Source organism: Callorhinchus milii, unplaced genomic scaffold (assembly GCF_018977255.1).
Source record: "Callorhinchus milii isolate IMCB2004 unplaced genomic scaffold, IMCB_Cmil_1.0 Scaffold5, whole genome shotgun sequence".
NCBI lineage: Eukaryota > Metazoa > Chordata > Chondrichthyes > Chimaeriformes > Callorhinchidae > Callorhinchus > Callorhinchus milii.
The window spans coordinates 28,865,712-28,882,500 of NW_024704746.1; the positions used below are offsets into that span (position 1 = coordinate 28,865,712).

Below are 16,789 nucleotides of genomic sequence, written 5' to 3' on the forward strand. Positions count from 1 at the left end.
TATTGCACCACACTAAGTAGCTTATTTTCTTCATTTGCTCAGATAGCACATCAAGCACTTAAAGCTTTCTTGTTTGGAAATCAATTCAGTTTCTATCCACAGAAGTCGTGTTCAAGTTGTACATTGCTCTAGCTCAGGACACTCATTCACATGGGTGAGCTCAGTTGATATTATAAAATTACATTTGTATAGAGCCTTTCACATCAGGAGGATGTCCCAAGGTGCTGGATAGTCAACGATTTGGACCCGAGCTGGGGGTTAGGATCAGGGAATACACTATACAGTCCCGTAGGACCTTTAACATTCACAGGAACAGGCAACAGAACCTCGGGCTTAATGTCTCAGCCTGAGGACGGCACCTCTCACAACACAGCCCAGCCCCAGCAGTGCACTGGAGCATCAGCCTAGACTGTGGGGATGGAGATCACCAGGTGGAACTTGAACCAAAAAACTTCCAATTCCAGAGGTGACGGTCCTGCACCCACTGAGCCAGGCTGCCGGCTCGATTCCTGTGGGTCATGTGTCCGGCCTCTGACCGCAAAAGTTCAACGCATGATTCAATGTGTTCCTGGTCTGACCCACTGCGAGGCCATCCTGAAGCTGGGGCGGTAAGCGGGGAGGGCCAACTGGTTCCAAGGTGACGTGTTTGGAATTTGTAACGCTCTTGGTCGTCCAGTTCCTGAGCCTGACGGGTCTGCAGGGTTAACAGGAGCTGAGTGGGATGACTCCCCGCCCAAAACCCCCTCCCCCCCCCCCCACCCAGTGCCTGGTCTTCCCTTCCAACTCCTGCCGTCGATGAGCCGGACTGGACTGTGCTGTCATCGGCAGCGCCCAGGAATACTGCGGAACCCGCCCGGGTCGCGAACCGGATACGCAGTCACTACACCTTCCAGTGTGTCCTGCGAAGCTCTTCGAGGGGCCGCACGAAAATGCCGGGAATATTATTATTATTATTAATTTATTAATTCATTTATTATTACACCCGTAACCGCCCGAGAGGGTGAGCTCGAGTCCCGACATCCCGTAGCCGGGCACGGCGGCCCGGAGCCAGGTTCAGCTCTGGGGACGGACTCCAGGTCCAGGTCAGCCTCCGGGCCCACAAACCAAAGCCCCCCACCCCTCCCCCACACCAGCCCCACCCAGACCCCCTCCCCCACACCAGCCCCACCCAGACCCCCCTCCCCCACACCAGCCCCACCCCACCCTCCCCCACCCCAACACCCCTCCCCCACCCCAACACCCCCCCCCACCCCAACACCCCCCCACCCCAACACCCCTCCCCCACCCAAACCCCCTCCCCCCACCCCAAACCCCCTCCCCCACCCCAACACCCCCCCACCCCAACACCCCTCCCCACCCCAAACCCCCCTCCCCACCCCAAACCCCCCTCCCCCACCCCAAACCCCCCTCCCCCACCCCAACCCCCCCCCCCACCCCAAACCCCCTCCCCCACCCCAAACCCCCCTCCCCACCCAAACCCCCCTCCCCACCCCAACCCCCTCCCCCACCCCAAACCCCCACCCCAACACCCCTCCCCCACCCCAACCCTCCGCCACGTCCGGGTCCCTCTCCCGTGTCACATGATCCGCCGCTCACACACGTCACGGCCCCCGCGACCGCCGGAAGTGTGTCGCCTGCAATCCCGTCCGTCCACTTCCGGTCAGGATCCGGGCCCTCCACTCTCTCTCTCTCTCTCTCTTTGGTTTATTATAAATCTTTCGGAAGCTTTTTTGTGTGTTTTTTTTTCATTTCCCGAAGTTTTTTGGTTTGACGGTGGGTGTTTAAAGTGTCCCCTCCTCTCCCCCCCCCTCTCCCCCCGCCAGGCTCGGCTCGTGGGGGGGGGGAAGCTGTTCAGTGACGGACGCCGCCGGGATTCTAAACGGTTTGGTTTGAGACGGCGCGAGGATGTCAACGGCTCCACTCAGAGTGTGAGAGACACAGAGAGAGAGAGAGAGAGAGAGGGATAGAGAGAGAGAGAGGGATAGAGAGAGAGGGGGGGGGATAGAGAGAGAGAGAGGGATAGAGAGAGAGGGATAGAGAGAGGGGGGGATAGAGAGAGAGGGGGGGATAGAGAGAGGGGGGGATAGAGAGAGAGGGGGATAGAGAGAGGAGGGGGGGATAGAGAGAGAGAGAGGGATAGAGAGAGAGGGATAGAGAGAGGGGGGGATAGAGAGAGAGGGGGGGATAGAGAGAGAGGGGGATAGAGAGAGAGGGGGATAGAGAGAGAGAGAGGGGGGGATAGAGAGAGAGAGAGGGATAGAGAGAGGGGGGGATAGAGAGAGAGAGGGATAGAGAGAGGGGGATAGAGAGAGGGGGGATAGAGAGAGAGAGGGGGATAGAGAGAGAGGGGGGGGATAGAGAGAGAGGGGGATAGAGAGAGGGGGGATAGAGAGAGAAGGGGAGGATGGAGAGAGAGGGGGAAGATGGAGAGAGAGGGGGGGGATAGAGAGAGAGGGATAGAGAGAGAGAAGGGGGGGGGTAGAGCGAGAGAGGGATAGAGAGAGAGGGGGGGATAGAGAGAGAGAGGGATAGAGAGAGATAGACAGAGAGGGATAGAGAGAGATTGGGAGAGAGAGATTGAGAGAGAGGAATAGAGAAAGAGATTGAGAGATAGAGAGTGGGATAGAGAGAGGGATAAAGAGAGATTGAGAGAGAGGGATAGAGAGATTGAGAGAGAGGGGGATAGATAGAGAGATAGGGATAGAGAGATAGACAGAAGATAGAGAGGGGAGGATAGAGAGAGAGACAGGAAATAGAGAGAGATAGACTAGAGAGAGAGAGAGGTATAGAGAGAGAGGGGGGGGGATAGAGAGAGAGAGGGATAGAGAGAGAAGGGGGGATAGAGAGAGAGAGGGGGGATAGAGAGAGGGGGGGATAGAGAGAGAGGGGGGGGGGGATAGAGAGAGAAGAGGGATAGAGAGGGGGGATAGAGAGAGAAGGGGAGGATGGAGAGAGAGGGGGAAGATGGAGAGAGAGGGGGGGGATAGAGAGAGAGGGATAGAGAGAGAGAAGGGGGGGATAGAGCGAGAGAGGGATAGAGAGAGAGAAGGGGATAGAGAGAGAGGGATAGAGAGAGAGGGATAGAGAGAGATAGACAGAGAGGGGTAGAGAGAGATTGGGAGAGAGAGATTGAGAGAGAGGAATAGAGAAAGAGATTGAGAGATAGAGAGTGGGATAGAGAGAGGGATAAAGAGAGATTGAGAGAGAGGGATAGAGAGATTGAGAGAGAGGGGGATAGATAGAGAGATAGGGATAGAGAGATAGACAGAAGATAGAGAGGGGAGGATAGAGAGAGAGACAGGAAATAGAGAGAGATAGACTAGAGAGAGAGAGAGGTATAGAGAGAGAGGGAGACGGGAGAGAGAGAGAGAGAGAGAGGGAGACGGGAGAGAGAGAGAGAGAGAGACGGGATAGATGGAGAGGGAGACGGGAGAGAGAGGGAGACGGGATAGAGGGAGATGGAGACGGGATCGAGAGAAACTAGAGAGACACCAGCACGGAGAGTGAGACACAAAGGTAGCAGGATAGAAAGAAACAAGAGATCATAGAATTATACAACATAGAAGGAGGCCATTCGGCCCATCGTGTCTGTGCCGGCTCTTTTAAAAGAGCTTCCAAATCAATCCCACACCCCTGCGCTCTCCCCATAGCCCTGCAAACTTGTCCTCCCCAACTAACTACTCTCTTAAAAATTATTATCGAATCAGCTTCCACCAGCCTTTCAGGCACATATGGAGATACATACATGGAAACTAGAGCGATACCAGCTCAGAGTAGGAGAGACAGACTTAGAGAGAGAAAACAGAGATCGAGAGAGAGCAATTAGAGAGAAACACCAGCTCAGAGTGAGACACAGAAAGATAAGAGAGGGAGGGAGGGAAGAGAGACTGGAGGGAGGAAGAGATGAGAGAGAGACTGGCAAGAGAGAACAAGTGATTCATTTAATCAATAATAAAACGTGTTGCTTTTTGATGTTCAGAAGTTACTTACTTCAAAGTATTTTTGTATTATAAATCCAAGGATAATAATGGTACAATGTTTAAAAAATCTGCTTTTGATATACTGGATTTTTTTTTAATTTTCAGATTAGCTTGTGGAGATGTTGAAGGAAAACTTAATGTGTTGTTTAATCGAGTACGGTCTATTCAAAAGAAAAGTGGAGATTTTGATGTAAGTGCATTTTTGTTTATAAATAATTGTCGGGAAACAATTTTGGAAAACTTTACTAGTAAAAACAATTGAGCTATATTCTGCCCAATTCTATATTTTATTTGCACTATAACAGAATTTGGGCTTGATTTACAGGTACATTATGCATTTTTATCATTTGTTAGCTGGGAAATTATGAATATTAGGTCAAAAATACAATTCAATTTGTATAGTGCCTTTTCTTTTTGTTGGCAATCTCTAAAGGTATTACATGCAGTAAAGATGAGAATTTGTTCCCAATCCAACAATTGAAAGTATGGTTTAGTAGAAGCCATATTCATTAGTGGTATACTATTTTGATATCCCTCCATCAAAAAACACATTCTCTTGACTCTTTGTGGAGTCCTGTAGCTCAGTGGTTAGAGCGCTCGCCTCACAAGTGAGAGACCTGGGTTCGATTCCCAGCCGGGCAAAAAGTCGAGCAAGTTTCCTTACTCCACACGCCTGATAATAATCTCTCAAGAGAAAAAAAACAATAATACATTGGTCACTTCAATCCATGACTGTTTGTGGGACACTGCTGTGCGCAATTGGCTGCTGCGTTTTGCCCACAAATATACGGTCAATTCACTTTACAGTTTATTCTATGAAGCGCTTTGAGACGTCTAGAAGATGTGAAAAGCGATATCAAATGCAAGGATAATTATTTTTTATTATTTGTATTGAAATGGGATATTTATCAAGGTCGTTTTTGTTTTATTCCATATAGAGAACAGAAATTACGTAAAACCCAAACACTTTATATTTTGTGTTAATACTGTAACCTATTTATGTTGTACCTTTCATGTCAAAATAAATGTCTTGAAGTGCTAGATTGCTATTTGATTGGAAGTGAAATGAATGTTAAATAGCTGAAGCTGATCTGCATCAGCAATGATCCCATAAACAATGAAATGAACAGCCAGTTGATTAAAATTTGGGGGGGTATTTCCATTAGGGAAGGGAATATAAAAAAGGAGAGACTCCACATTGCTTTGAAAATAGCAATGACAGGGTAGACCTTTTTGTTTACCTTAATTACAGTACATATTTATTCCTGGGGTATATAAGCAGTGAGCATAGTGTCTGAATCCCATATAATGCACAATACTTTGAATTTACAGCCTTGGCTGCAGTGCTGTGGCATGCTGCATTGTTAGAAGTGCCTTTGAATGAGATATTAAACTGGGGGTTCAAGCTGCCTGTTCAGGTGGATGTTAAAGATCCCTTGGCGTTATTCAAAAAGAGCAGTGAGTCTTTCCAGTGCCTGTGAAGCACTTTGAGACATGACATGGTGCAAATTCAAATGTAAGGATTATTATTAGGATGAATTTTATTCTAAAATCTATTTTTCAAAGTGAGTAACTCAACTAGAATTTCATGTGATTTTCATGACTCAGCAAGGCTGAATTAGCATTTAGTTTCGGCTAAGGTTTGTTGTCCCTAAACAATAATTTTTGTAGAATGGGCATCCGCCCAACGTGAAAGGCACTATACAAATGTAACTTGTTGTTGTACTAACAAACAGAAATTCAGCTAAGTATCCCTCCAGCTTGTAATAATGCTTTCTTGTGATTAGTTAAAACTTGATATTCAATTACTGCTTTGTATTTCTGCACACCATCACTATGACTAGTACTGATAGTGATGCCTCTGTCTCTCTTCATGGCAGAATACAGGATGCTGTGGTGCTGGATTACAAAGCAACAATTGAAGAGATCAGAAAACTGAGCTTTTCTGTTTGTTTTAATTATTATCTGAATCTAGAGTTTAAATCTTTGCCCTGGTTCTAGTATCTTGTCAAATTTTGTTTGCATAAAAATGAATAAAGTTTGTTGTGGTTCTAAAATTTTGCTGATGATGTTTGCTCTCATGGAATGTTATGATGGAAAAGCCTTTAACAGTACCTGTATTAACTAACATGTGATCCACATCAAAGATTTACTAATTACAATTTAATCTATACGCATTTCTCAATTGATAAACTAACTTTGAAAATAGCACATGAATTCATTTAGATTTTGCAGTATTTTAAATTGTTGGTGAGAAGATATGGTGAAGAAATAATCAAAGCAATCTGTTGACTGTCATTTTTATATCTGTAGTTGTTGTTATGTGTGGGAAATTTCTTTGGAAGCACAGAGGAGGCAGAATCTGAATGGGAAGATTACAAAACTGGAGTCAAGAAAGGTAAATGATTATGGACCAACATTTAACATTTCTGTCAGGCAAAGTTTAATTTTTTTGATGTAAACAAACTATACAAGGTGAAACTGCTTGTTACAGGGTTGTGATTCCTTTTGATTTGCATGTTTTGATGTTCGACATTTTTAAATGAAAATTCAGAAGATTGTGAGTGCAAAATATTTATATAATAAAATAATATTGAGGCTGGAAACTAAAGTCACTCCTTTTAGAATGTGAGCACATTAACCTTGATTGGAACTAGTTCCAGTATACCAATGGGCAACCTGATCTAATCAACATAGTTGATGCAGAAAATGAGCAAACACAAAATATATGCCCACAAAATAGACAGTCAATTCACTTTACAGTAAGACATGAAAAGTGCTATATCAAATGATGCTTGAGGATTATTTATCATTATTATTATAAACAAACAGTTAACAATGCAAGTTTAGCCAGTGGATATTTTCTGGGTTGTACTTATCTGTTTTTTTTCTTATCCAGCTCCAATGCAAACCTACGTTTTGGGTGCCAACAATCAAGAAACTGCTAAACATTTCTCTGAAGTAGATGGATGTGAATTGGCAGAAAATATTACATATCTAGGTGTGTGTCATATCCCAGTTTGGGCACATCTTCCAAAATGTGCCATTTACTGATTTTCAGTTAAAAGTGTAATGCTTGAGGTAAAAACCTGAGCTTGATAAAAGTGTTCCAGATTTGTCTTGAAATAGATATGTGGTACATTTTGTTCTTGCAGGTCGTAAAGGTGTGTTTACAGGAGCCTCAGGTTTGCAGATTGCTTACTTGAGTGGTACAGAAGCCCAGAATGAACCCGCACCATCTTATTGCTTTACTTCTAAAGATGTGACAACACTGATGAGCTCACTAACTGCCAACTCCAAATTCAAGGGTGTAGACATACTGCTCACATCAGAATGGCCAAAAGGGGTGTGGCAGTATGGGAACAATCCAGTATGGCTTATTCGTTTCGTTTTTATATTTTCTTTTGGTCAGCTGAGAGACGCATGCGAAAACCCCATCACCCGCTGCTATGAGTAAAGTTAAAGCTTGGGAGCACAGAAGGGCACTGCTGGGAATTTAACCAGCTCGAACCAACGGCTTCCTATTGAAAGCACCGTCTGGCAAGCTTCCCGCTGTTTGTCCAGCCAGGACCACCCTGCCCGTTAGGTCTTTGGCCTCGCTAGATTATCAGGAGCTGAGTAGGAAGAATCTTTAACCCCAGCATGGGAGCCTGGCCTTTTAAATCCTGTTGATAAACTGGTGGATCTGTCATCAGAAATACTGTGGATCTGTCAGGCTCAGGAACCAGGCTACTGAGACCATCATACAGGGTTGAGTTGATCCTGATATTCTGTTGCCAAGTATGTCCACCTTGGAGCCAGCTCAGCTCCAAGTAATCCCCAACTTCCTTATCCCCTGAGGCTAGTCACCCGTTTGTGTTTCTAGTTCCAATTCAAACTATTTGCCTTTTGAATTAAAATAGGCTGTTTCTGGTTTGCATATTGATTGATGCAGGGTATATGGTAATAGCTTATGTTTGTGGAGACTGACAAGTCACGTATCAGGGATCACAATTTTGAAAGTTCTTTTTCTTTCATGTGCTTTTTTTTTTGACAGTACAAAACTCCAAAAGTTTGGATTTTGTTTGTTTGATTATAGATGTACTTTTGGGGGCAAGGACAAGGAGGAAACCATTTGAGCCCATAGATGTTTTAAAACAGTTTTGAAAAACTATTGATTTTTGTGGGTGTCACAGTGAAGCCTTTCCTTATCTGACATCCAAAACAACTTGGAGGCAGCTCAGAATGTCCCCACTATTTCCACTTTTTGTGACTCACCCCGTTTCAAAGTCCTGTATTTTGATGAGATCAGGATGAGGATTATTGAAGTACTGCTGTAGTGATTTAAATAACACACGGTGATAGAACATTTGTTTTCAAAACAGAAACTATATTAAAGGTTTTTAGTAATCTTATATGGCGTTACTTACTATAAGAGAGGATGGCAACAAAACCTGATTGTTTTAATGTCTGACAGGATGATGTAGACACAAAATCATGTGGTTCTGGTTCAATAGCTCATCTTGCATCTACGTTAAAGCCACGATATCATTTTGCAGCTTTGGAAGGAATCCACTATGAAAGGTTACCCTACAGGTATTGACTGCTTAACTTTGAATATATCATGCATATATTAGTGTGGTACTTAATTCATATACCTGTAAAGTGCAAGTGCATATATTACAAAATACAAAACATATTTCTAATTGTGTCCATCAAACCCAAATCATTTAGAATAATAATGAGAATATTCACTCGTTTTAAATTTGATTCAGAGCAGAAATCGTACCTGAATCCAAATTTTTCTAAGCCTGCATAGTCTTTGTTAAAGAGGATTGCCAGCTTTTTCTTAGAGAACTGTCCCTTAAATCTAAGAATTCTATTAGTAGGTTTCCTTTCAGTTTCTCCAAACAACTAATTACTTTTTTGGCGGAATTGGGAGATCAAAACTGCATGCAATGGACCAGATTTGCTTTAACCGAGACCACATACAGTTTTAATCCTATCTGCTAATGTGCACATTGCACCCTTACATCCCAACATTTGTTTATTTTTTTAACCCCCCTGCTGTTTTGGGTGTTTTGAAAAGACTAAAAGCAGTGAGGCCAATTGTAAAACTTAATTCCCAATTAAGATTAGCTAATTTTGCGCACATTAATGATTGTAGGAGCCTTCGAAAGTAACATCTACCCACGATAAGATTTTTTAAATGATCTTTTCTATGTAGGAATCATGTGGTACTGCAAGAAAATGCACAACATGTCAGCAGGTTCATATCACTGGCCAATATCAGCAATACTAGTAAGAAAAAGGCAAGTAAACAATATGTGAATTTTTACAATTTTTTGACTGATTTTACTATTTGTATAGAAATGAGATCATTAATTTATGTCTCTACTGCAAATTTGTTGAAAACCTTTGTCTTAACTGCAATGCATTCAACCTTCATGACATTTCAACTAAAATAAGTTGTACATAAAATGGTAACACAGCTTTATGAAGAAATATTTCAAAAATCCTTTTGAATTAAATTTGCAAAATAAGGCTTGGATAACCATTTAAAATTTGATCAGAATTTTAAATAGATTCTTTATGATACTGATTTGAAATATTGTGAGATGTTTATTTTGCACTGCATAGTGTCCTATGTTAATTTTCAGTTTAAGGTTTATATGGCGGGCTTCATATTTACATTTCCTTTTTCTGTAGTATCTGTACGCATTTAATGTAGTACCAATAAACTCTATGGATCCAACTGAACTAGTGAAACAACCTCAAGATGTCACAGAGAATCCATACAGAAAAATGTTCAAAGACTCTCAAAAGACAAAATTAGGAGAAGGCACTACAGTAAGTATTGTTTAATACTACAGTAAGTGTGTTTGCATTGTTTAATCCTGCATTACAATATATATTCTGTACAAACTAATTTGACACACTGTTCAAAGGTATTGTGATAAACCATTTCATGTAGCATTACTTTTATTTGCTTTTCAGCTCCTTGGTATGTCTTTCAGATGTGAAAGGCACTATATGCCCTCGTTCCTCCGGGTCTGTCCTCCTCCTTGTCCCCCAAGTCCTTCGCTCCACCCTCGGCGGCTGTGCCTTCAGCCACTACACCCCGCGGCTCTGGAATTCCCTTCCTCACTCCCTTCGCCTCGCTCCCTCTCTTTCTATTTTCAGGTCTCTGCTGAAGACCTTTCTCTTCGACCGCGACTTTGGTCACCTTCCTCCCCCTCCCCCTGGCTCTGTCCCGGGATCTGTTACTGTGAAGCGCTCTGAGATGCCGTCCAGCATGGAGGGCGCTATATAAATCCAAGTTGTTGTTGTATAAATGTAAATTTGTTGTTTCTTTAATTAAACCAGTGAGTTTAAGGTGGATTTGTACTCACCGTCAACTAAAATGTAAGAATTTTATATAAATTTGTGAATGTTCTTTGGATTTGATATAGAGCAAGTAATCCCTAATAGAGCAAATAATCAAATTTGATATAGAGCAGTTAATGCTTTGCATTTGCTCTATATATGATGAGCTTCGTAATTTTAACAATAAACAAATTGAATTTATGATATAAAATCATTTTTGTTCACAGGAAGAATCTGCTGTCCAGTTCTTCTTTGAGCTGAACAAACCAGAGGGAAGGAAAAGGCGCTCGGATGGAGGAGGAACGTTTACTCAATCCAAACAGCACAGGAAACCACGTGAGTTGTCTGAAAACTTTGCGTTTAGAGATAGACGCACCAGTTGTGTGTCTTTGCTGATGAGATCCAGTCCAATAAAATATTTAAAAGGAACCTCCTCAAAATATAGTTTCAGAATTTTATATTGTAAAAAAAACATTTTGTTTGCATTAGTCTGTCAATTTAAGTTAACTCCTCCGCCAAGTGCATTAACCTTTGCCATACTGTGGATAAGTTTGCTTGTCTGGAGCAAAGATGAAAGTGCTTTGTGAAACTTGAGAGGTTGGTTTGTCTCTTGATTGGTCTTTGGAGCATTTTTGATTCACAAAACCGAGGAGTTGTAAGAGTTTTGAAGTTTGGTTTTATTTTAGATAAATACAATATCTTAAGGATAAATATCCTGAAGGGAGATGGTCATTGCCCTGGAACTGCTTGCAGTCTTAAGGGTTGAGGAAATTATCATATGCCGTACATATCTTACATGAGCATATTCCTCTATCTCCAGCAATGCTATTAAACTCACTGTTAAATGTGTCCCCTCCTCTCCTCAAAGTGTTTTGACTTTTTCTTTCTACCTATAGTTCCACACACTTAGGTTGCCCAAGTGGCAGTTACTTTTGTGTGTACCTTGATGGTGAATATTACCATACTATTCATCCTGATGTCGACAGAATATGCGCCTTCCAGCAGGGTGCTGATTAGCAATCAGGTTTTGTCTCGTTGACCACGGGCCACTTATTGTGCTCAAAATTGCTGTCTTTTGGTCAGTGTGGTCAAGTGCAAATGAGCCATCAACTAGGAGCAACTGCTTCAGATTTGTGTCTGTTCATTTTTGAATGTTCTTGAACCAAGTTTGAAGTCTATTGTGACGACCTCTTTAAATATGAAGTAGTTGCTCGTTAAATTCTGTTTGACGACTAACGGTCTGTTTGATTTTATTGTGTTCAGAGTTTGAGAAGGAAAAGCTGTCACGGCTGCTTGTTCCTGTTGCCCAATCAATTTGGTTATAAGCTAGTCCAGAATCCAGCCCTCTCCTCCACCCAGGCTACCCAGTGGGGAGGGGCTGTTGTGGGGATGATTTTAGTATATGATGAAGTATTATTGATTAACTATTTGGGGACATCATAGCTAGCCTCAATCCTGTTCCCATATTGGCACAACCCAAAAGAGGGCACTGCATAGAAATCAAGACTGTGATCCCTAATCAGACCCTCCCTAACCTTGTGGAAAAGGAGATCTATAGGACCCATTTCAATTTTGAAATACGCAACAAAAGGTGCACATTAGGTGTTAAGAGATCCCTTCCTGTTAAACACAGTATCCCCTGCAAGGCCATCACCAAGCAACATTATACTTGTTTCAGCTCATTTGTAACCCTGGGCTGTTGATCAATAAATTTATCTTGTCAGTAATGCTGCATATTCACCATTTCAAAAGTCAAATTAACTACTTTGCACATTGAGTACTCCGTACCCTGATGTGGAAATACTAATTGAGAAGCTCTACATCTACACTGTAAACTTTGTTAATGGTCCAAAAAGACACAAATGATTACATATTATGTAATTGAAACATGGAAACAGGTACATCAATGTAACTTTTGTCTTGGTGAATTGGTATTCAAAACCATTTGATCTTTGCTTTTGCTGATTTACTTGTCACCTGATTCTATTGCTTGTGTTGTTATAATTCCCTACCAGATATAAATTCTAGATGTATCCTGTCACGTATACAATAAATGTTTGATATTTTTATATTGCAGCTCAGCCCACTGGCCCCTGCTGGTTTTGCCTTGCTAGTCCTGAAGTAGAAAAGCACTTAGTGATCAGTATTGGTACACATGTAAGTACTATATAATATCTTCATAGCCATTTATTTTAAAACTTTCTTCATATAGACTTGAATATCATTGCAACTGAAGCACAAAACCTAGCCCTGTTGAGGTAAGAAAGGCAACAAAATCCTGAAATGGTTTCGTTGAGAAACCTAACTGAAGGAGGTCAAGAGTTACAGTAAAGTGTTACATCACAGAGGAGAGAAAATGACCAAGCAAATAAGTGTTTAGGTGACATTTGGATTTCGAAAGCCTGTGTATCGTAGGAGGAAGGGAAATTGGGGGAGAGATTATAACGTTTAGGTGTTGAGAATGAATTAGTCGAACTATTAGACTGCAATGAGTCTCGATTGAATGCAGTGAAGGGGAGGAACCTGTAGGATGCCATTACGTCAAGCAAAGATCATCCCGCAGTACTGATGAATACAAAAGGATTGCAACTGGAAAGGTGGAGACAGTAGGTGAACGAAGGATAATTTAGTGGCTTATTGAGGTGTTTTTTGGTATTGTGCCTAAGGGTTTGATCAGGATGCTGCAGGAATTCACCCAGATGATGTTCCCTTGGGTAAATTAATGTACCAGTATTTTTAAGCAGTATTTGTAATTGTAGTCAATGTCTGTATTTTCCATTTGGCTAAAAACTAAACACTGTTTGTTCAAATGTGATTGAACTACGTACAGATTTTTTTTGAGAGACCCGAGCCAAATTGGTATCATTTCTGGCAAAAATTCTATAGTATGCCGGTTTTGACTTATTCATTTGTCTCCATGGCTTACGACAGTAGTATGTATAGCTTTGTTTTCTCTTGATTAGCTGCACCCATCGTTCTGCAGCCTGTCTCTAGAACTTGCACAAATTAATGTAACATAATTAAGGTCTATAATTGTACTTAAAACAATTCAAGATTTACATTGGCAACCATGAACACATTCACTCTGACTCTACTTACCAAGTGCTTTGATTACCACTGAGTGGATGTTGGTTATTCTCAAAAATGGAATTATGCATAGAAATTTGTCCTGTGCTATTAAAGTACCCGAGTGTTCAGTTTATTGAACTGTTTGCCAATCTTTACTGTATTTTATGCAGTCTTATAATGTGAATAAATACGTCTACACAGTTTAATAGCTATTACTCATAATAAGTTTATTATAAGCTATAATAACTCCAGTTTGTATTAGTTCTTATCAGGATGAACTCTCTTTTTGTTTTGCAGTGTTACATTGCACTCGCCAAAGGTAGTTTAACTCCCGACCATGTACTTATCTTGCCCATTGGCCATTATCAATCAGTGGTTGAGCTACCTTCGGAAGCCATAGAAGAAGTAGAGAAGTACAAATTGGCTTTGAAAAAGTATTACAAAAGCAAAGGGAAAAGATTTGTAATGTTTGAAAGAAACTACAAGAGCCAACACTTACAGTTACAGGTAATACTCCATGTTTAATTTGAGCCTTAAGTTGCTATAGTGCTAATATTTAGGTTTTGTGCAGTGTTCTATTCATATAATTGGGAATATAAAAGTGATGCATTTTTCATTAATTTTGCAAAATAGAACGTTAATGTTATGAACTAATTTGTGTGTTGTAGTCGTGGTTGATTTTATAGTGTGACTGGCTTTGAAAGACCACAGGCCAGTCCTAAAATCACCACACAAAGTATTGAGTGGAGAAAGCTATAGTAGTGAAGAATTAGCAAGTCAACCAATTCTTCTCTTAACACTTTCCATCTCACACACGGGTTTTAAAAAAAACTTTGCACTTCATTAGTTTAAGTCTGAAATCAATCTATATGATGATAACTTGTCTCTGAGGGATCCAGCATCCCAATGATGTATTTCTTCCCCCCCATAAATTTTGCAGTGGTTGGTGGAAAAATATAAAGCTGACTCTTGTATAATTGTCTGATTTGATGCTGTACTTGTGATGTGCTTGATTTGTCACTGGCATTCTCTAATTCCTGTTTTAATCCAGGTGGTTCCTGTTCCTGTTCAGTGTTGTGTTACTGATGACATCAAAGAAGCTTTTATTGTACAGGCAGAGGAACAGCAGATGGAGCTCTTGGAGATTCCCGAGCATTCAGACCTCAAGCAAGTGAGTGTGAGCTTTCTGCACTTGCTCAACAAAGCTCGTTGCGTTAAAGAAAATGCGTTTGATATTAAGAAGTCTAAAATGAGATTTAAATGAAATTTTGCCTTGTGTGGTCTACATATAGCATATTAATATTAAGGTCACTGCTTGATTGACACAATTGATCCATTGTGTAGATAATTCAGCCCGGATCAGCATATTTCTACGTTGAGCTGGAAAATGGAGACAAACTTTTCCACAGGATCAAGAAACAATTTCCTCTGCAGTTTGGCAGGTAAGACTTTAAGGATCCACATGCATACTTCAGTGGGTGTCACTAGTTAGCAATTAGGTAAGGAAAGAGCAGCACAGCTAAGATCAGCTAAATGCTAAGACTAGAAATCAAATCTGCTGCCTTCTAGTTTTGTGTCTTAGTTCAGCATTATTCATTAGGTCATCAGGGAAGCATCTTAACAAATGTTCCAAATAATATAGATTGCGGTTTCTTGCTAAATGAAAGAACATGAAAGTTGCATTGTTATAAACCTTAAAATGTCAATACTGCTCATCCAATGTTTTGCTGGAGTCTTAGATTATTACAGGACAGAATGAGGCCATTCGGCCCATCTTTGTTGAGAGTATGTTCTTTACACATGATGAAACCGATAGCATGAATTTTATTTTTTTAACTGTTAATATTGCACACTTGTGTTTACGGTCATGTTGATGAACTTTCCTGTTTTTCCACAGAGAGGTTTTGGCGAGCGAAGCCATTTTAAATATACCAGATAAAGCCAACTGGAGAGAGTGTAAATACAGCCGAGAAGATGAGGAAGCATTTGCCAAGGCTTGCAGAGAGACTTTTCAACCATTTGACTTTTCCTTACTTGATTAAGTAAACTTCTATGTGTAAATTGCTGCAAATGCTTTTAACACCACAATTCCGTGTATATTTCTAAGGTTATCCGTTTGAGGCAAATTAAGTTTTAGACATAACTTTGATACAAATATCTATTTTCTGGCACAGAACAATAATTATAAAGGTTCAGAAGACATTTTCAAAAGATTTATATTCGTTGATTTTTCACATGGACTCAGCATTTGCAGCAATTTATTTCAAGATGATTTCTTTTTTAGTAAGAGTTTACAGTCCTGTGTTTTTCTTTTTGGTGTGAAATACAACAGTTTGAATAATGCCCATTTGTCTGACACAAACACAGATACAAAATGAATTGATTTTTTTAGTAAAAGTTCTGTTGGAGTCTTTAGTGTGGTTTTTGGAAGTTGATGCAATTTTTACATATTGGAGTTTCCCTTTACAGATATTTTTTATTTTTATTAAAGAATTTTTTTCATTAAACTATTCATGAAATAGATCAAGTTTGGAGGGTAAACTTTCTTAAATGTTTTGTTTGTATGCAATGGATGTATCAATGTGTTTTCCATATCAGCCAACTTTACTGCAATAAAAATTCATGTTGGTATTACCCGGCAAGATTTTACCACTAAAGCATAGCTTTATTTCTTAGTAAGTTCCTGTATGGATAGATTGTTGCATGTTCTTGCTTGTTCTGGTTAGATTGGGTGTCGAGAAAATTAATCTTCTTATACTCTAATTGGGGTTGCATTTAAAAAAGAAGTCCTTTTTATTTTTGATTTAAAAAAATGATGGTTTTACTAAATTTGTTTTAGTTGCTGTTTGAATGAACTTTGCTTTCCTGGAAAAGATTGAAGACTTGCACTTTAAATTAGGTGGACTTTGAAAACTGCTCAGAACAAATCCATTTTTAATCAAGTGTTTCAACTCCATGTACTGTCTGGGAATAAGTTGACAGTAGCGTTAAATGCTGCACAATTATTTTGATTAAAAGTTTGCAATCACCTTGAATTTGAGAACAATAAAGGGGTTTTGTGTAGTGTACAAATTATTGTATACTGTGCCTAGGTTTCCAATAGTACCAAAGAACACCACAATTTAATGTGGCCTTGTTTGATGTCATGTAAGAACTTAAAATTTAGTTTTCGCAAGAGAGGTTCAGATTAAGAAAGGTTTGATCTCATCCTTTCAAAATACCCACCCTGCTATCCTCTCATGGTATCAAGCTGTTAGTTAAATAAGTCCAGGTTTTTGACCAGTGTGTAGAAATACTTCCCGATATTAGTCCTGAAATTGCCTTGTGAATCCTTGAATTTGCCCTCTTCTGCTGCCATGACCCATTTGAGAATGTTTCCTGGTTTACGTTCTTAA

The 16,789-nt window shown here is 40.7% G+C and overlaps 1 protein-coding gene across 1 annotated transcript; it reads left to right on the forward strand.

Moving 5' to 3' along the window:
- Nucleotides 1–1,837: 1,837 nt before the first annotated feature.
- Nucleotides 1,838–16,051, forward strand: cwf19l1 (CWF19 like cell cycle control factor 1). The gene is made up of 14 exons (XM_042335682.1): nucleotides 1,838–1,928; nucleotides 4,086–4,170; nucleotides 6,294–6,378; nucleotides 6,880–6,981; nucleotides 7,136–7,350; nucleotides 8,437–8,555; nucleotides 9,187–9,271; nucleotides 9,669–9,809; nucleotides 10,553–10,661; nucleotides 12,403–12,482; nucleotides 13,692–13,901; nucleotides 14,446–14,565; nucleotides 14,739–14,836; nucleotides 15,292–16,051. Exons 1-14 carry the CDS (start codon nucleotides 1,906–1,908, stop codon nucleotides 15,434–15,436), a joined length of 1,617 nt encoding a protein of 538 aa, XP_042191616.1. The 5' UTR covers nucleotides 1,838–1,905; the 3' UTR covers nucleotides 15,437–16,051.
- The last annotated feature ends 738 nt before the right edge of the window (nucleotides 16,052–16,789 follow it).